At 50.4% G+C, this 20531-nt stretch overlaps 2 protein-coding genes across 7 annotated transcripts in view; one reads left to right on the top strand and one right to left on the bottom strand.

Moving 5' to 3' along the window:
- Positions 1-16381, top strand: part of UBE3B (ubiquitin protein ligase E3B) — a 36704-nt gene extending 20323 nt beyond the window's left edge. Inside the window, exons 16-28 of the mRNA XM_080650751.1 lie at positions 116-234; positions 853-967; positions 1666-1765; positions 2305-2424; positions 4308-4484; positions 4607-4717; positions 5531-5668; positions 5962-6027; positions 7623-7681; positions 10246-10428; positions 10839-10950; positions 11838-11930; positions 13071-16381. Of these exons, the coding sequence (XP_080506877.1) occupies positions 116-234; positions 853-967; positions 1666-1765; positions 2305-2424; positions 4308-4484; positions 4607-4717; positions 5531-5668; positions 5962-6027; positions 7623-7681; positions 10246-10428; positions 10839-10950; positions 11838-11930; positions 13071-13262 (1585 nt within the window). The 3' untranslated portion in view covers positions 13263-16381. The remainder of the gene's footprint in view (positions 1-115; positions 235-852; positions 968-1665; positions 1766-2304; positions 2425-4307; positions 4485-4606; positions 4718-5530; positions 5669-5961; positions 6028-7622; positions 7682-10245; positions 10429-10838; positions 10951-11837; positions 11931-13070) is intronic.
- The window catches only part of ZNF202 (zinc finger protein 202), a 40135-nt gene that overhangs the window by 3163 nt on the left and 16441 nt on the right, over positions 1-20531 (bottom strand). For 3 of the 6 annotated variants that reach the window (XM_080650756.1, XM_080650757.1, XM_080650758.1), the window contains one exon: positions 17694-20245. In XM_080650756.1, the coding sequence (XP_080506882.1) occupies positions 19152-20245 (1094 nt within the window). In that variant the 3' untranslated portion in view covers positions 17694-19151. Of the gene's footprint in view, positions 1-8025; positions 8139-8968; positions 9069-9969; positions 10146-11035; positions 11283-17347; positions 17386-17693; positions 20246-20531 lie in introns of those variants that run through there. The other 3 variants (XR_013959588.1, XR_013959589.1, XR_013959587.1) reach the window with 3 other exon arrangements.

Raw genomic sequence — 20531 nt, 5'->3', positions numbered from 1 at the left:
ATCTCTAAAAGATAGAACTTATTTCGTTACCTTATTTTGTCCTCTAAGAAGTACAGATCTAGTTTTTTTGCCTTTTCTCGGTGGATAATTGTGAATAACTTTCTGTCTGATTCAGGATCCTTGATGACATTGAAGTTTATGAAGAACAAATTTCATTCAAACTGGAAGAGCTGGTCACCATCTCCTCCTTTCTGAATTCCTTTGTGTTTAAAATGATCTGGGATGGAATTGTAGGTAAGGTCAAGGTGGCGGCCACTGTTCAGTTGATGCTACAGGCGGGGAGGTCAGTCAGTAACAGCTGGTTCTTAGCCTTCTTATCTGTCAACGTTAACGGAAAATGCACATTTCTTCACCTAATTAGAAGTCTCCTTTTTTCGCTCTCTATCTGTGACCTCTTAAGACAGTGGTGAGGTTAAAGAAGTCTTGTTCTCCCGTATGTTTTTCAAGATTTGCTTGTATCAGGAATTATTAGTAATGATTAATTTTGCCCCACATCTCCTTTTGATTCTTTGTGTTTTTATCTTTGAGAAGATAAATGCGTGCCAGCTTACACCTCTGGTTAAAGAGACACCTCCTGATGTGTTTCCAGTGGTTCAGTACAAAGCTCCTTAGATTAATAGGGTCCTTAGATGATGTGCTAGTGGGAGGCAGCACGAGTGATTGTGCCTAAGCTCCTCAGTCTTGTAGACACTTCGAACACACCCAGGGTGCCTTTCAGCTCTGTTGTTCCATGCAGGATTCACAGCGAGGGGGAGGAAGGCCTTGGTGGGACTTGATGACCAGAGCTGTCCTTTCAGTTCATCTCCGTTCTGATCAACTTCGTGAGGGTGCCTCCTGCTTGTGTGCCTACAGAGAACGCCAAGGGCGAGACCTTGGAGCTGTTCCAGTCCGTCCACGGGTGGCTGATGGTGCTGTATGAGCGGGACTGTCGGCGCCGCTTCGCCCCCGAGGACCACTGGCTGCGAAAGTGAGCGCCCGGGATGGGGAGGCGGGTCTATGGATGCTGCACTCACGTCCCAGGGCAGACAGGAACTTGTCCCTCTCCTTCATCTTTCACCTGCATAAGGAGACCCGTTCTTCCTGCACCTGTCGGGACGGATCACCTAGCAGTCACTTCTTTTAAAATATGCGTACCCTGAGGATGGTTAGAGCTCATTATAGCAGCAGAGCCCGGTCACATTTAGCAAGTGTTTCGTATCCAAACTGGGAAGAAGAAAAATGTTCAGCTGAACTGAGCCACAGGTAATGCTAGGCAAATGGCAGTTTTTAAAGATCAGACTCGGCAGGATAAAAACTACAGCTAGGTGTTTTGGGAGATGGGGTTGGGGAATCAATCCTCTTGCAACAACTAAACATAAGGTCGTGTCCACATTGTCTTCTCCATGACATGTCAACTCCTGTGTAAGTCTTGAAGTTGTGGCACTAGAGCAGGACTGGCCAGCTGTTTCTGTAAAGGGCCTGACGGTGACTATTCTAGGCTCCGCAGACCAGTCTCTGTGGCACGGAAACAGCCAGAGACAACACGTAATGAATGAGTGTGGTTGTGTCCCATTAAAACTTGACAGAAAATGGGCGGCAGGCTGCATTTGGCCCGCAGGGTGCAGTTTGCCAAGAATGGTGGGTTTTTCATTTTAATTATCCCAAGCCCATGTCTTTCTTTTTAAGGGATCTCAAACCTAGTGTGCTCTTCCAAGAACTGGACAAGGACAGAAAGCGGGCCCAGCTGATCCTGCAGTACATCCCTCACGTCATTCCTCACAAAAACGTGAGTCTCGCTCAGAGCTGGGCCTCTGTGCGTCTTTCTGCTCCACCACGTGGCTCCTGGCTTCCCATCTCTGTTACCCAGTTGGAAATAAATAAACGCGCTCACTCATTCAGCATTGCAAACCGTGATTGGATCTTACTCTGTGTCGGGCATGAAGCTAAGTCCTGGGGGTACAGGGATTGAAGACACTATGAACTGGCAGTCCTGTAGAGTGGGGTGTGTGCCACAGGGTTGGATGCTGGGGGAGCCCAGAAAGGGACTGGGAGCACAGGCAAAAGTGGGCAGTGTTTAAAGGCCTCGAGTGAGAGAATGCAGTGCGGTTGGAGAGCCAGACGGACGGACTGTGTGACTGGAGAGAATGTAGGAGGGAGGGAAGAAGCTATATTTCTAATTCCAAGAGTGTTTTGGGGAAGGTTTCCTGTTCCCTCAAGTCTCTTAACTTATGGAAACATCCCATTGCTTAAAAGCTATTAATCTTGTACAGTGTGTTTTAGGGAATCATCAGCCATTGACCCTGGTCTCACTGTTGCTTGTTTCAGAGAGTTCTCCTGTTCCGAAACATGGTGACCAAGGAGAAGGAGAAACTGGGGCTTGTGGAGACCAGCTCCGCCTCCCCTCACGTCACCCACATCACTATCCGACGGTCCCGGATGTTGGAGGTGAGAAGCCCACCAGCAGTGTGCTCTGTGGAGGGCAGGCGTTTCAGCGGGTGAACCTGTTGCCTCTGAACTGTTCTTGTCGCTCCTTCATCTAATGACACTGGAATTGAGGCTCTGGGAGCCAAGAAGGGGCCATTTGTCCTGTTTCCTGCGCTGAGAGCTGCTTGGTTAAACAGGTTTACTTCTCCTTTCACCGGGAGGGCCCCTGGCTAGAGCATCAAACACTCAGTGCCTCTAAATGAGGACAGGAAGTGCGATGTGCAGAACATCTCGTGTCTGTCCATTTGTCCTGGCAGGCACTTGGCCTAGACTCCCAACTGTGAACCTGGAGGCTAGAGTGTAGGTGTTAAGTTGACTGAGCCATGCTGGGAGCTGCAGTTACCACAGAGCCAGAAGTTCTTTGTAGACTGACACTGATGAGATGCAAGGGAAGTGGCCCACCGCAGCCAAAGCCAGCATCCAGGTTACCACCCTGGCGACCTCAAAGAAGAATATGCCCAGCTGCATAATAGAAACTCACTTCTCCAGCTTTTTCTCCAGATGCACCTCTCCTGTCTCAAAGTTCTCAGCCCCACCACCTATCATACCCCTCCCTCCAGTGGGACCAGCACCTACGGGAAGTCTGGCTGGTAGAGACTGATGTCTCCTGAGAGTGACAGAGTTCCCAACTCCCTTCTCAGGTGTCAATGCTTTTGGGACCGTCACTTGATGTCCTGGTTACCTCGGAGGCTGCATTTTAAAATGCATCCCAAAGGGACGAAAAAGGAGGGGTGTCTGTCTCAGGTTTTAAGCAAAGTCTATTTTCCTCTTCCCGTCCCATTAGAAATATCTTGTCATGAAACTGATCACTGGTCTTCCTATTGAATGAGGAGGAAGGAGGGTCATTTATTCGTTAGCAGTGTTACGATCTGGTGGTCTGATTGTTAGAACATGAAAGCCCTGTGTCCTTTGCTCAGTTTGGACACGAGGGGGCGTCCAAAAGCTGACATTAGACTCACGATGTCCCAGGCTTTTTGTCCGCTTCCTTTCCTGTGGTTTGTGTTGAAGGTGGGGCTTCTGTGCTAGGTGTCCAGGTTAGTCCCCCAGGAAGGCATCCCCTCACAAGGGTGCACGGGGCTGGCACTTCAGCATTCCAGACCTGGGAGGCTTAGACACCCGCTTGTCCCCTCACCCGCCAGCGGCAGAACTAAGGCCAAAGAAATTCAGATTCTCAGCAGGGTTATGGATATCAGGCCTCGAAGGCCCCAAAGAATTGATGCCAGCTCTGCCATCCCCGGGTCGGGGTCTGCCAGCCATCTGCTCTGCTGCCGTCAGAGAGACCTAGGACAGAAAGCCAGCCATGTTGCTCCTGGCATAACCACTCCTGGGCTCCCCACCGCCCTTTGGATGTTTAAATTCCTCAGCATGACTCAAGGCTTTTCATGATCAGGGGATAGATACCAGGAGTTGAGGTGGAGGGTATGTTAGTCTTCCAGTTGTTTGTCTGTAAGCGTGGTTGATGGATTTTTACCAGGAGCTAGGAGATCCTCGTAGCATTAAAACAGAGAGGGCGAGATCTGGTCAGTCTTCTTTCATCCCTTGCCTGATGGCCGGGAGCCTGTTGTGACTCATTTTGTCTAGTTTCCTGTCTCGCTGCTCTGCATCCTCTCGAAGGCAGTCTCCCCTTGGGGAAGAGTGGTAAAGTCACGTCCCACAAAATGAGTTTTCCTTTTACCAGGCTCTCATTAAAAACGGGTGAGAACTGCTCTTCTCATGCGCCCATGCGCCCTGACTCACACGTCTATTACACTGGAGTGCTTCCCACAGGGAGGAGAGCCTTAGGGGGAGCCCTGATGTGCAGCGGGCCTCGGGGTCCTAATGGGCTGCACTTCTGCCCTCGGCAGGACGGCTACGAGCAGCTGCGGCAGCTGTCCCAGCACGCCATGAAGGGCGTGATCCGAGTGAAGTTTGTCAATGACCTCGGGGTGGACGAGGCAGGGATCGATCAAGACGGTGTTTTCAAGGAGTTCTTGGAAGAGATCATTAAGAGGGTGTTTGACCCGGCACTCAACCTGTTCAAGGTATTCCAGGGCAGGGAGCGGGGCTGCCAGCCGCCATACGGAGGCGTCACGAGAAGCGAAGGGCTGGGCTTGCTCAACATAAGGCCTCACCTCCCTGCCTCTGTCCACCTGTTTCCTCGCAGACAACCAGTGGGGACGAGAGGCTCTACCCTTCGCCCACCTCTTACATCCACGAGAACTACCTGCAGCTCTTTGAGTTCGTGGGCAAGATGCTGGGGAAGGCCGTGTATGAGGTAGGCGCATAAAGGAGCATCGAACTGGAGAGGAAGATAAAACGTGGGAAGTACCACGGCTTTGTATGCATTTATGTGATCAGACCTAGCCGGGTCAGCTGCCTGTCCTTAGGGTAAAGTCAGGAAGGAAGGACAGGAATCCCATTACTGTAGAGATGCTGTACTTTCCTGTGCTGCTCAGTGAATCCTCAGCATCCCCGTGGCATGGCCACCGCTGTCCTGTTTGTGTAAGGACGAGAGAACCGAGGCTCGAGGAGGCGCTTATCCAGAATCTCATCACTCATTAAGGGGCAGAATGCAGATGTGAACCCAGGCCACCCTGAGTCCTAAACCTGCCCTCTGCTTCGCTGAAGGGTGAGGGGTGGTGTGAATGTCCTCCCCTATTTCCTGGGCCTCATCTCTGTCTCCTCCCGCTCCAGCAACAATAATAGTGCAAATGAAAGAAATGGGGGCCTCCGGCAGGAGCGTGTCCTCTGAGCTCCCACAGTCTGCTCCCCAAATCTCACATCAGGGAGGCTGCACTGTCACCCATTTGCAGGTGGGAAACCGAGGCTCCGTGGCCGGGCAGCAGCAGAGCTGGGTTTGCTCCCTGAGCGGTGTGGCTCCAAAGCCTACGTCCACAGCCACCATGCTGAGATGTCCCCCTGGGGGACTTGGCTGGGTCTGTTAAGTGATGGGGAGGTAGCGTCCAGATTGGAAATTTCGGAAGTGCCTGGAGATACTCCGGTGCCTCTGCAGCGTGAGCGGCCACTGATGGGATTATTGGGGCGGACTCTGGACAGACTGCGGTGGCAAGCTTGTCTCCTCCCCCAGGGGATCGTGGTGGACGTGCCCTTCGCATCCTTCTTCCTGAGCCAGCTGCTCGGGCACCACCACAGTGTCTTCTATAGCTCCGTGGACGAGCTGCCTTCCCTGGACTCCGAGTTCTACAAAAACCTCACCTCCATTAAGGTCAGTGTGGACAGGCGGGGCTTAGCTGAGCGCTGGCAGGAAGGCACCAGCGAGTGAAGCCCCGCAGGGTGGGTGTGGTGGATGAGGTTCCCTGCCCCTCGTGCCTGGGGACACTGCCTCTCAGGACCGATGCTCAGGGCCTCCTTCCTCGAGGGGATGCGTGGCTGCCTCCTTTGCTTCCAGCTGTTCAGGGGCCACAGCAGTCGATGCCTTAGCAGACCTTGTAGGAGCGTCAGTTCTTCAAGGACACAGCCCTGCTGGGTCCCAACACTCTCCCTTCCCTGTCGTCTTAGCGCTATGATGGGGACATCTCCGACCTGGGCCTGACGCTGTCGTACGACGAAGATGTCATGGGTCAGGTAGGTCGACTTCTGGGACTGAAGTCTTCTTTCTGTCCCTCTGAGCTTCCTGAGGCCTGCCCTGCCCTTGGTGCTTTCCCCAGCGGTCCCCAAACAGCGTGTCTGTCTGTCCGCCTCTCTTTCCTCTGGCTCCCGTGCCAGTTCTCCTGTCCCACCTTGCCGGGAGGGGGCGGTCTCCTCCTCCTATTACAGCTGACCTGGCCTTTGCCTGCTCTCTCTCGCTGTACTGAGACCCCTCGCTGTGCTGAGACCTCTCGCTCTGCTGAGGTTACGCTCTGGGTCATTCCTAATTGAAGCCATAGCTCCCTGTTTGTAACGTTGCTTTTCGTTGCCATGGTGAGGATTAGCTGTCACTCACGAGGACAGTGACTTAGAAAGGGGGAAGGAGGCTCTGAGAAGACGTGCCTCTAGCAGACTCCTGTCCCCATCCCACCTCGTCACAAAGAGCAGAGCAGGAAGAAAAAAGACCCTTGAAATCGTGGGGGCAGAGCTGTTTCCTCCCCGAGTTCTTCTCTCGGCTTTTCTCGGAAGTGCCCTGGCCCCTCCGGTGATACCTGAACGAGCCCCCGCCCATGTGGTCCGAGGGCGGCTCTGGAGGAACGCACCGTGAGCTTGGGTGCGGGGCTGCCTCTGAGCCTCAGAGAGGCCGCTTGGTCTCCCCAAGCCGCAAGTTCCTTTTCTCAAAGGGCCACTTGCCGAGTGTGAGGCCTCACTGGGACCAGTGTCACCGGGTGCTCTGTAAGTGCCCATGTGCCCTACCCTCCTCCTGAAGAGCCACCACGCAGGCTGGCATCTGAGGGCTCAGAGAAGCCTGTGAGAAAGAATCCCAGCGCGTGTGACCACAGAACTCCTCTTTCAGAGAGAATGCCATCTCACGGAGTGATTCTCAAGTCAGCTCACAGGCAGCGTGTTCCCTGGGACCCTTTGTAGGAAACGCCAGGCTGGGCAACTCCTAAGGGCCCTTTTAGTTTTAAAACCTCTGGTGTGCCCTATGATGTACATAGCATTGGCCCTAGAGGTCACTGTTTTCCAAACTGTCCACATCTTTAATTATATTAACAGAATTTCTATTAAAATTAGCTTGAAAACGATGCACTCTTTGATTTCTTTAGGTGACCCACTGAAGTTCTTGACGTGGAGGAAAGCAGTTGATTCTATAGTTTCCAAATCTTGCATCAGATTTTGAGGCTTCTCCCTGACAGTCTTAATTTTCTCTCCTGACTATAAAAATAATGCAAACTCCTAACCAAATATCAGTCAGAATGTGAGCATACAGGTGAAAATGCAATCCGCCTGGAGTGGCAGTGCCCGGAGAGTGCCACTGGTAACGTGTGGCTGGCCTTCCAGATCTTTCTCCCTGGCACCCACATCATTTTATTATTTTTTTTATTTTTTGCAGGAGAAAAACCTTTCGTATTGACTGTGCAGGGTCTGCTTGCTGATGTGTAAGCCCAGGCTTCTTGTGGAAATGGTGGCCCCAAACGTCCCATCTTAATCCTGTGGTTATTCCGGACGGGGTGTGGGCCCTTTTGTCTGCAGGAAGCTTTCTCCCCATTAGAATCCTCTCAAGTGATTGTTCCCCCCTTCCCTCCTAGCTCGTTTGCCATGAACTGATTCCTGGAGGGAAGACCATCCCTGTTACAAATGAAAATAAGTGAGTATCGCAATTCGATTTTGAAGGTCATCACTTGAGAAGACTTCATTCTGGCTCTGCGGGCTTACTTTGAGAATTTATTAAGATACGTTGAAGTAGCAAAGCCATAAAATTATAATGGAACTTACAATGGTTACAGTTCCTAGGCCAAAATCGTATTAAATTCGATGTGCAAAGTAAGAATTGATCATTTATTGTTTGCAGTAGCACTTCTGAGGCCAGAGGCAGTGTTCCTAGGACTTTAACGATGGCCCTCAGTGCAGACAGATGGATTCTGGGCCCTTCGGGCACGCAGTCCAGAACCCAGAGGGCACCGAGGCAGAAGGCACCTGGAGGGGCAGATCGTGTAGGAATGATAGCACGTGGCGGTTGTAGAAAGCCCGGTCTTGAGAACACAGTGGCGAGTTCAGATGCAGCAGATAGGTCTTAGATATGGGGTGCTTCTGAGACCCGGCAACTGCCACAGATAACAGGCTTTCAGGAATTTGTCATGAATGTCAACTTCTTTGGTCCCTAGAAGCCAGACCCCTCAATGCACTGTCTCCACCCGGCCTATTTTCACCGAATTCAAACTGTAGAACCTGGCATGAGGGGTAGATATACTAGTAGGCCTGTCTGTCAATCTGTCCGTCTTCTCCTGCCACCAGGCTCTGCTGAGCATCTGAACTATAATCTGAGTGTCACTCTCCTCAGTGACACGTGAGAGCTCAGTCCAACCTGGTGGGGCCTTTGGATCAGATTCACGTTAGCCCAGTGTCCTGAGCATCACGTCTCTGGTTGGGATGGCTGTCAGCCTCATGCTTGGGAGCTTTCATTCAGAACAGACCCAGTTCTCGTCAGCATTGAGATGCACCAGTTTGACTTGCCTCTGGGGCGTTGGTTTGACAGCTGAGAAAGAACAGAGCCTGGAACTGTCTGGAGCCCCTGTTCCCTCTCACCATCCCTGCAGAGGGCTTCCCAGCAGAGAGCGTGTAAAAGACCTTCCAGGGTGTCTGGGTCACAGGAGGGCCTTAGTCAATGAGAGCAGTGGTTGCCATCATCGAATATGTGACACGTCACACACAGCCAGCTCCCTCAGATTGGTGGGTTTTTTTTTTGCCAGACATGAGGGCACAGGGGTGGTGGTAGGAGGAGTTGGATGTATAACAACCAGAGGAAGTGGGTCCGTGCAGCCTGTGCTGCATGAAGTTCCTGCCCCGCCTGGAAACTCCTGTGGAGAAAGTCCTTTCCCGCGCTCGTCCACGTTCTCAATGTAAACCTCAGGGCGAGAGCGGGTTCAGTGCTGCGGGCTACCTATCCTGGGAGGCCCAGCGGTGCCCGTTTCTCCTCCTTCAGGGCATGCTGGGTCCTGCACTTCCGAGGTGTGAAACGGAGAGTCCCTCTCTTTCTTTGGTGAAATGGGACAGAATTAGTAACCGGCTTCAAAGAGTCAAGGAAAGGAGTCACAATAGTAGAAAAGGTCGTCTTGAAGTGTACTGACGTGCAAGTTTGCCGCTGGGTAATTTTTAAAATAGGCTGTTTTCAAGGCCAGGCACTCAGATCTGAGTGCTGCGGGGAACACGTTTATTTGGCCTGGACTGATTGGAATTTGGAGAATTATGCTTGGGCTGCGCTCGGGTTCTTTCACCTCTGAGTACATGCTTGCTAAGAAGTCAGCAAGCTAGCAAGCCTGTTGGGATGTATTTAACCTGTTCAGTTGTAGTACATTATACGTTGTACATGCGGCCTTTGTGTTCATAAAATCAGACATAGGAGACCATCTGCTGGAACTGTGGTTAGTGCCCTGACGTCCTAGTTCGGTGGTCGGCAAACTGCGGCTCGTGAGCCACATGCAGCCCGCGAGCTGTGGTTTGCCGCTCTGTTGACTAATGAGTTTGCCGACCACTGACCTAGACTCTCGATTCCAATAATTACAGGCTGTTGTCGTTCCTTGTGATTAAGCCCCTATCCAGTGGTCGGCAAACTCATTAGTCAACAGAGCGGCAAACCGCGGCTCCCGAGCCGCATGTGGCTCACGAGCTGCAGTTTGCCGACCACTGTCCTAGTTGAAACTGAACATGAGCCAGCTGCATTTGACCAGAACTTTCTGAGGCCTCACCTTTGCACAGCCTCGCTCTTGGTCCAGATGAGCAAGGTTTTAATTGAAGTTTCTGCATGAAGCAATTTTTCTCTGCTTTAAAGCTTAGTGGAGGACTGCATTACATCTTAATTGGTGTATGTCCAAAAGGATGAAATTAAATACAAGACTGGAAAAATACCCTTTGTACCAAGAAGGGCCCTCTCCTTACCTGGAGAATGTCTTGCTTTGAGTCTTGACACATTGGGGTGTTATCCTGATGAATGGCCCACTGTTTTGTGCGGTTCTTTTTGGAGAAGGGATGAGGTAATGCTTTGGGCACGCAGTGTACCATTCAGGAGAGCCATCATCGTCATCTGGTGAAATGTCCTGGTACTATTTGTATTTCTGTAAAATGAAACAGAAATGACCTAATTCATCTTCCAGCCCATTGGGAACAGCCCACTCTATCCTGTTAATTTCCATTGTTTTCTTTTGTTGGCAACAGAATTAGCTACATCCATCTGATGGCACACTTTCGAATGCACACTCAAATCAAAAACCAGACGGCTGCCCTCATCAGCGGATTCCGTTCTATCATCAAACCCGAGTGGATCCGGATGTTCTCAACCCCTGAGCTCCAGCGTCTCATCTCCGGTGACAACGCTGAGATTGACCTGGAGGATTTGAAGTAAGGAGTGAGTGAGCTGGCAAGGGCGAAGTTCTTAGGCCTGGAAAGCAAGCGGCCCCCTCACGGGGTCCTCTTTGGAGTTATTTCAGGGCCCATCTCCAATACTCTCCTCCCCGTTCCTGGGGTGAACTGCTTGGAATAAAAGCCCAACCACTTGTGGGCCTAGAAACCGAAGCGAAGCAGACCTTGAGGACCGCTGGGCTGAGGTTCTCAGGACTAGCTGCAGGACCTCCCGCTGGCTTCTGCTCCAGAGCAGCCAGCTCTTGAACTCTCGGCCCCGTTAGCTTCCAGGGACATGGGGTTATTAAGGCATGACTCTGGCTTTCAGAGGACTTGGTAGTTAGTAGTGCCTATCTAAATGCCATGCTTACTGTGTCTGTGTGACTGAGCTGTGTCTGCATTGTTTTCAGGAAGCACACAGTATACTACGGTGGTTTTCATGGAAGTCACAGGGTCATTATCTGGCTCTGGGATATTCTGGCCTCCGACTTCACGCCCAACGAGAGAGCCATGTTTCTGAAGGTACTGTGCATGTTATCTATACGTGCGTGCATGCATCTGTAGATATTCTCCTAAATCTAGAAGGCCAGGTGAGGTAATAACTTACACGGGGGAAATGACGTGATCAAGAGGACCTCCTGTCATCAGCATCCCTGTCCCATCGGCGGGTCTACACGGCAGGTCAGGTAGTAACCGGGGAGGGCCTCGAGGTGAGGCGAGCCTGCGCGGACCCTCTGCAGGGACAGGCATGCTCCGCCTGTTGGGCTCTGCACTCCATCTGCCCCTTCGCTGGTGCTGGCCTTGCTCATGCCTCTCTTGCTTTCCTGCCATTTAGAAGTGAGTGGTGCTGTTACCTTAAGAAAATAGAGACAATCTGTTCTACAGCGTAGGATTTAAACAGTCTCCATTTCTACCTCTGGAGAAGTGGGACTACCTCTGTGTAGCTTTTTTCTCACAGTCTGAACACGTAATACCACACATGCAATGTCCCAATAAAATGCGCACCGTCAAGAAGGCAGCGGTTAGTATATATTTTGCACATAGAGTGGCTGGCGTTCACCAGGACTCCTGTACTGGTGTCTTTAAAGTTGTAATGTTCAAAATGTGACAGTCCCACCGGAGACCATTCCCCTGGTGGGAGTTTCACTGTTCCTGAACGCCACACATCCTCTACCAGACTCCCTCAATGGCTAGTCATGTCCACTGGCGTGGATTTCACGCCTTTTAGTCTGAGACCAGTCCTTAAGAGACATGTGAGATGTGTCCCAGTCCTTGGGCCATGTGCTCTGTGACCCGTCCTGTCGGCCGACCAGCAGTGACTGACCCGTGACTGGAGCAGAGAGAGACTGAGGGCCCGTTTCTGAGGGAGCGCCGGCCCCCTCTGCCCCCTGACCCGCCTTGTGTTGCAGTTTGTGACCAGCTGCTCCAGGCCCCCGCTCCTGGGATTCGCCTACCTCAAGCCTCCTTTCTCCATTCGCTGTGTCGAAGTGTCAGATGACCAGGTACCACGGCTGGGGAGGGTTGTGCACTATGCCCTCTGCAGGGCAAGCCCCTGGGCTCCTGGGAGCTGGGAGAAGGTTCGCTGTTCTCCTGGGGAGAGCAGGCTGACCCTGCTGCCTCAGCTCAGTTGGTCCCCCTTCCTCCCTCAGGGAGTAGCTGGAGGTGTTTTTAGTCGCCGCTGCTCTGCCAGGCTCCAGGTCTGAGAGGCAGTGTGGGAGAGGGTGAGGGCATGGGCCTAGGGACTGAACAGGCACAGGTTTGAATGCCAACTCCTCCACCTGCTGGCCGCACAGCTGGGCAGGCGGCTCCGTTTCCTGTCTTTTATAAAGAGAATGTCATCCTCTGCGGGGTTGGTGCTCCAAGAGCAGCCCTTGTTAAAAGTGTCTCCCTCCCGCCCTCCCCCCACTCCTGCAGCCTGGGGGCCTCTGAGTGCCACGTCTTTCAGGATGCTGCAGTCTGGGCTCCAGATCCTCCCCGTGGGACACGAGCCCCCTTGCTGGAGGAGGCTGCCCCAAGCTAGTCTGCCCAGGCCAAGCACTGGCAAGGTCGGAGAGGAAGCGTGAGGCTGCACTCAGAAATGTTTGGGGATCTAAAGCATTTTCACTGTATACTGGCTCTTTGAAAATTGGTTACTCAGTAATTAGCAGTTAGCCCTGACCGTTTTGACTCAGTGGATAGAGCGTCAGCCTGTGGACTGAAGGGTCCCAGGTTCGATTCCGGTCAAGGGCATGTACCTTGGTTGCGAGCACATCCCCAGTGGGAAGTGTGCAAGAAGCAGCTGAATCGATGTTTCTCTCTCATCGATGTTTCTCTCTATCCCTCTCCCTTCCTCTCTGTAAGAAATCAATAAAATATATTTTTTAAAAAAATAATAATTAGCAGTTACCCAGAGGCCCCACTTCCTGGCGCTTCCTTAGCACAGGAGTCCCCTGTGCTGCCCGAGGAGGGGCTGCTCTGTGCACTCGCCTCTCAAGGCTGGTCCTCGGTGTGGGGCCGGCCTCGGTGGTGGAGTGCACACTCAAGGCCCAGCTCACCAGGGCGGTGCAGCACATCCTGCTCAGCACCCAGGTCCTCCCGTTCTGGCACCTGCCCAGGCTCCCTCACGAGGCACCTCCAACCGAGGCTGTGCTGTGTGCTTGCAGGACACTGGGGACACCCTGGGCAGCGTCCTCCGGGGCTTCTTCACCATCCGCAAGCGGGAGCCAGGTGGCCGCCTGCCCACCTCCTCCACCTGCTTTAACCTGCTCAAGCTGCCCAACTACAGCAAGAAGAGCGTCCTGCGGGAGAAGCTGCGCTACGCCATCAGCATGAACACGGGCTTCGAGCTGTCCTAGCTCCCGGTGCCGGCCGCCTGCCTCAGACTCCGGCCTACCAGGACCTCAGCTCCAGGAGGCAGTGTGCCCCTGGGCCCGAGACCAACATGCCAGGTGACTGCAGCCCTCAGACCCTCCCTATAGCCATGAGACCCCCCTGTGGCCTCAAGAACTTGGGACGCACATGCGACTCCACACAACATTCTCCAGGTGACACTAATGGGAAGGGGGGTCGGAAATAAACCTCCAGATTCCGCCAGCATCGGTCGTTTCTCAGTGCTCCCAGCGGCCTGAAGCCCAGGCCCACGACTGGAGGGGCTTCTTTTCTAGTTTGCTCTTTTGTGAGTCTGTCTTTCCTTACGTTTCCGAGTGCGCTGTGCATGAACAAGGCCCAGGCACGCCAAGGCTCCAGCCGGTTTCCGTGACCTGGGCCTGTGTGTACAAAGCCTAATTCGCGTGAGACACTCTCCTCCTGTTTCTGGAAACTACTCAGGTAGCCCCTATGCATCCAACGGTCTCTGCCTCCAGCCCATCCCCAGTAGCCTCTCTCCAGACCTCCTGACGGCCAAGACCACCTGCTCCCCAGGGAGGCAGAGGTGTCTGCTGGAAGGTCATGAGCACAGGAAGTTTGGGCACTGCTCCCATTGGCCTCACATGCTCTGAGTCCTCAGCAGGCCAGCTGCTAGGGCGCCTCCACTGGCATGTTCCAGAAAGTGCGGTCACACTGCATCCTGGGTTTGCCAGATAGATAACACCAGTTGGCCCTAAGAGCAGCTCCGTTTCTAGAAGGTGCGGCTGTTAGTCAAAGCCTCCTGGTTCCCAGGAGCAGCTGCCTTCCTCCTGCTTCTTTGCCCGCCTGTTAAGGAGGAGGAAACAATCTTAGCCAAGGTCCTGTCCTTCTGGGCATGGCTTTACTCAGATCGTAAAATCCAAGAAACCTGGGCCTTGCCCCAGTCCATCCTCAACACAGGGAACCCGGGAGAGACCTCTGCACTGACTCAGCTCACGAGTCTCAGGAAATTCACGGCCCCCTGGTTGGTTTTCTTTGTGTTTTGTTTTTTTTCTGTCAACCCACTGTGATCCTCTGTCCTCATTCTTCACCTTTATCATGAGAACTGGACTCTAGATCCAGGGAATTGAGGCAAAGGCCGTGTCAGTGGTTTATGGTGACAACCATCCACCCTCACCCACCTCATCACACCCCTTCAGTCTCCCCACCACGGAGACTGAGCCAGAATAGAAGCCAGGAGTGCCTGGTCCCTCGTCTGCTCTATGGAGCGGCTTGGGCTTGTAGCTCCCTTCCAAGCAGCAAACACCTTCCAGCAAGAACCTTCAGGTTGGTGGCGAAGTGGGCGAGACCTGTCTCCACGGCTTCTGTGGAGATGGGTGCCCGTGTCCCGTCAGCGTCCAGGCCTAGCTGTGCTGAGCCCCTGGAGGCCAGTGTGTGTGTTTTACTTTGATGGAAAGACAGCAAGGAATTTACAGACAGGAATTCAGTATTTAAGATTTGTTAGTAACCTCTGATTATATGGATTTTCCACTTTAAATGCTCCATTCCTCCAAAGGTCTGATGAACGTGTGTGTGTACACTGAGCAGGTTTGCGCATTATGCTAGGGCCCATATAATTAATTGTCAACCTGTGCAAAGAGATGGGACCCCATCTTGATTTTCATCACCTGAGAACCATCCTGTATGGGACTGGGTGAGGGTAGTTAATTTCTAAGCATCAACTCTGGGTCTCTCTTGCCGAGGAGGGGTAGTTTGTCATTTCATATCACTCTTCAGCAGCTGGAAATATTGCACTACCTAAAACACTGACTTTGCTTTCATAGCTGGCTCTTGACGACTCTAAAACGATGTGGATTTTTGAAATATAGATAAATAATAAATAAACGATAAAATAAAAAGGTGTGGGTTATTTTGTTTTCAGATAACTTATAGATTAAAACGTGATCAACGGCTTTATTAAACGTAAACGTGCACTTCAGCCCATGATGGCTGTTCTGCTTCATCTGAAGGAGTGCTTTCCAACCACGTGCCTGGGAAGCTCAAGGTGGGGCTGCTGGGGCGGAAGCACACAGGCTCTCACAGCGGCAGGAAGACACAACAGTAACATAACGGGCCTCCGATTCTCCTCCTACCCAGAGTTCAGAGCAGCGGACCATTTGTCATTAAAGCTAACGTCACCTTCTGTACCACCGGTGCCCCTGTCCCTCTCACCCACTTCCCAGAGGAGCCATCACCCCACATGGCATGTCTTACAGATGCTCGTAGAAAAGAACCCAGGCAAGTCAAACATGTATGAAGTGAAATTCTGCAGCTTCATCTAGACATACTCGGCTCTTCCCCCTTAGTGAGGATCAGACTTGCAGGACACAGCCTTGTCTCATTCTGTTCAACAAACGCAGCAGCTTTACATTCCACAGAAAACCCATCTCAAACGCACCCATTTTTACAATTCCACCTTCTGTGGCTTTTCCCCTCCTCCTCCGGAGTCCTGTTCTAGTGCCAGTACCAGGCTGTTTTGATTAGGGTGGCTTTGTAGTATAACTTGATACCTGGAATTGTGGTTCCTCCAAGTTATACTACAAAGCCACTGTAATCAAAACAGCTTGGTACTGGCACAAGAACAGGCATGCAGATCAATGGAACAGAACAGAGAACCCAGAAATTGACCCAAGCCATGAAGCTCAATTAATATTTGACAAAGGAGGCAAGAGCATACAATGGAGTCAAGAGAGTCTCTTCAATAAATGGTGTTGGGAAAATGGGACAGATACATGGAAAAAATGAAACTAGACCACCAACTTACACCATACATAAGAATAAACTAAAGATGGATAAAAGAAATGTTAGTCATGAAACCATAAAAATCCTATTAGAAACCATAGGCAGCAAAATCTTTGACATCTCGCAGCAATATGTTTACAGATCCATCTCCTAAGGCCGTGGTCGGCAAACTGAGGCTCGCGAGCCACATGCGGCTCTTTGGCCCCTTGAGTGTGGCTCTTCCACAAAATACCACGGCCTGGGCGAGTCTATTTTGAAGAAGTGGCGTTAGGAGAAGTTTAAGTTTAAAAAATTTGGCTCTCAAAAGAAATTTCAATAGTTGTACTGTTGATATTTGGCTCTGTTGACTAATGAGTTTGCCGACCACTGTGACCTAAGGCAAAGGAAACTAAGGAGAAAATAAACGGGACATCAAAATACAAAGCTTCTACACAGCAAGAGAAACCACCAACAAAACGAAGAGAGCCCGCTGTATGGGAGAAAATATTTGGCAATGATACATCTGATAAAGGGTTAATATCCAAAATATACAAGGAACTCATACAACTTAAAAGATGATCTATCCAATTAAAAAATGGGCAAAGGACCTTTCTCCAAAGAGGACAGATGGCCGAGAGATACATGAAGAAATGCTCAGTCACTAATCATTTGAGAGATGCAAATCAAAACGACAATGAGGTACCATCTCATACCTGTCAGAATGGCTACCATCAACAAATCAATAAATGACAAGTGCTGGCGAGGATGTGGAGAAAAGGGAACCCTAGCCCTAGCTGGTTTGGCTCAGTGGATAGAGCATTGGCCTGTGGAACTGAGAAGTCCCAGGTTAGATTCCAGTCAAGGGTACATGCCTGGTTACAAACTTGACCCCCAGTAGAGGGCGTGCAGGAGGCAGCCCATCAATGATTCTCTCATCATTGATATTTCTCTCTCTCCCTCTCCCTTCCTCTCTGAAATCAATAAAAAAAATATATATATATATATATATATATTTTTTTTTTTTTTTAAAAGGGAACCCTAGTACACTGCTGTTGGGAATGCAGGCTGGTACAACCATTATGGAAAAACAGTATGGAGTTTCCTCAAAAAACTAAATATGGAACTGCCATTTGACCCAGTGATCCCACTTCTAGGAATATATCCTAAGAAACCCAAAGCACCAATCAGAAAGAATGTATGCATCCCTATGTTTATAGCAGCACAATTTACAATAGCTAAGATCTGTAAACAGCCCAAGTGCCATCAGTAGATGAGTGGATAAAAAAGCCCATTTATACCACGGACTATGCAGCAATAAAAAAGAAGAATCTCTTACCTTTTGAGACAGCATGGAGGGACCTGGAGAGTATCATGCTAAGTGAAATAAGTCAGTCAGAGAAAAACAAGTATCACATGATTATACTCATATGTGGAATCTAAGTAACAAAATGAACCAATGAACGGAGTGGATCCAGAGACATGGAAGCATGGACGAATGCAGAATCTCAGAGGGAAGTGGGGGGAGGGTGGTGGGTGGGAAATAATCAACCGAAGACCTTGTATGCATATGCATATAACCCATGGACACAAACAATAAGGTGCTGAAGGCCTGGGGGAGGGGCGGGGAGGGAGGGAGGCAGTCAATGGGGGAAATAAGAAAAAACAAAAAAACCCAGGGAACTTGACTACCAGTGTTACTTCCATTTATTTCCATGTGCACATTTCCAAAGGACAATGGCAGACTGGTACTAAAACCAAACCAGTCAACTGGAATATTACTGACCAAAATGAGAATTTCCTGGTTGAGCTGTTAGGGTTGGGGCCTTGTTCTTATGCCCATATTCCGCTGGTGTACACTGGATTAAAAAACAGAGCAACAGAAACCAGGCACAGAAGATGTCTCCCTCTTGTCATGCTTTAATCCCATACCCTGTGCTCCATGTATGGAGGACAGTCTCCCCAGTCCTTGCCACTCCCACAATCAAAGCAGGTGAGGTTCATAGTTATTCAGCCTCATTTCCACAGAACCTTTAGCAGGCAATAGAGACCCTTGGGCCATGGGATACTATGACTTAGTTCTTAATTACATGAAAATGAAATCACAGAGAAGCAGACAATGCAAACACGTGAAAGCCATTTACTTTTAGTAAATTCTTCAGGGTCCCAGGTGCTGGGGTTCCTTATGTTCCCTGATACCACAGAACCAGGGTAGGGATGCTGGGGGTTAGGTGTCAGGAGAATAGTCTTGAAAGCCTTGGCCAGCAGCAACAGCTTTTTCTTAATTGTTCCATAATCTGATCTCAGATCTCCAGTTTTATGTAAGCGATGTGACCCAATGCCTTTGTAAGGTGACACTGTTCCAAAAGGCCCTCACAAACCCCTGTGGAGGATGGGGTGGGTGGGCAGGCTTGTACATATATGGGAATGTAAATGTTTTCATTATGATTTAATTATGTTTTGTTAAATCCCTTGGCACCCAAATGCCACATCCCACTTGTAGTAGAAAAAGTGTTGGGGACAAAACCAAGGAACTGTTAGAACAGTAGGAAGGCGAACAGCGTGAGAATTCTAAAAGGAGGGGAAGAAAAACCCACAAGGAAAGAGGTTTGGGACAAGGTCCTCCTTTTTAGCAGTGTCTGGCACTGGCATCACTTTGTCAATGGGAATGGAGCACCCTGACAAGGTCCATGTGAAGCAGCTTTGAGGTTTTCGCCCATCAGACAATTCTCCAATCTCTCCCCAGTATCACGGACAGTGCCCGGTGAGGAAGTGAATCAGTGAGATGTGTAGTTATCCTGTGAATGGCTAGCAAAGCAATCTGGATGCAAATATCTGGCCGTGAGTTCAGGGCTGTGTGCTTTAAGATCTGAGCCCTTACCAAACCTAAGGAATTGTCCTGGGCAACTTCAACTTGAGGCTGCTTGGTCTTTAGGGTATCTTAACGGCCTATTTCTGGGGAAATATAACCACAACTCTTAAGACTTCTAATTCTCCTGCCTCATACCAATGACAGAGAGGCAGGAACACTCCAGTCAAGAAGCTTCAGTTCAGGTTGAACTTTGGGCAAAATAGCTCCTTAGGGAGAAGTTGAGAGGGGCGTTTACTTAATTGTGGGAAGAGCTTATGTCAATCTGGGCAAGTCAGGGAGACTCCGTGGAAAAGGTCTCCCCAGGACAACCAGAGGGCTTCTCCTCGCCTACCCCGGGGTCAGGGCTGAATGCAGACCTCCTACCATGGGGTCCTAGTTGGGAGGTGGTTCCTGAGTGGGTCCTCTGATGCCTGATTAAGTGATAGCCTCTGCTGAAGCTCTTCCCACAGGCAGGGCACGTGAATGGTTTCTCGCCAGTGTGTGTTCTTTGATGCCTGACCAGGTGGTCCCTTCGACTGAAGCTTTTCCCACATTCATTGCATTGGCAGGACCTCACTGCAGCATGTCCTCTCAGGTGCTTGGCAAATGCAGCCCTATGGCCGAAGCTCCGCCCACACTGGCTACAGAGATAGAGCTGCTCGGTATCATGTGCCTTCCGGTGTGCCAGGTACTGCCTGTGGTCGCTGAAGTACTCTCCACACTCTCCACACATGTAGGGCTTGTCCCCATGCTGGATTCTTTGGTGTGTTGTTAGCACAGATTTCTGGCTGAAGTTTTTGCCACAAATAGTACAAAAGAAAGGTTTTTCTCCGGTATGCGTCCTATGATGCCTGACAAGATCTGAAGTCCAGCGGAAGTGCTTTCCACATTCATCACATCTATAGGGCTTCTCAACAGGTGTTTTCTCAGCTGGGACCAGAGGGGAGGTCTCATTCAAATTCTTCTGGTTTAGGGGGAATTTATAAGGAGTGCCCAGTATGTGAATCTTTTGGTGCCTGGCAAGATGTGAGCTCCGCGTGTAACTTTTGCCACACTCCATACATTTATAGGGTTTTTCTCCTGTGTGAGTTCTCAGGTGTCTAACAAGGTGGGAGTTACACGTGAAATTTTTCCCACATATAGGACAGCCATGAGGTTTCCCTAACAGGGAGTGGATAGGTACGGTTTCCTGAAGATTTATTGAACTATTAATTTGAGAAATATTTGTATCAAATCTTTCATCAAGTCTACCTGGGTCATCCTCAAAGACTATTTTCCAATCTGGAGTCTGGTGGATTTCTGGATCTCCTAAAATAGATGTGTGTAGATTCTCCAAATTCAGATCTTCTTGCTCAAGAAACTCTTCCTCATCTTCACTCCTATCTCCTGAAGAGATGGTGAGAAAAGAGAAGGTTATGGAGGTAATGACACCTTCTACACAATGGGGCGGGGGGGAGGGGTGTGTTATTTTAAAACAGAGTTCTGGAAAGGCCAGACCACATAGTGAGAAGCTCATATTTCATAACTGTAGAGATAGGGATAAAAGGAAATAGTCACATGAATGCCTGTCATATGCCAGACACTTTCTTATGTTATCTTAAGCTGTTAATAGCCTTAATTTGAACAAATATTATAATCCTAATTTCACAAATGTGGAGGCTGAAGATCAAGT

This window comes from Plecotus auritus (assembly GCF_963455305.1).
Source record: "Plecotus auritus genome assembly, chromosome: 13".
Lineage (NCBI taxonomy): Eukaryota > Metazoa > Chordata > Mammalia > Chiroptera > Vespertilionidae > Plecotus > Plecotus auritus.
The sequence above is the reverse complement of the archived record's forward strand: the minus strand, read 5'-3'. Positions and strand labels throughout refer to the sequence as shown.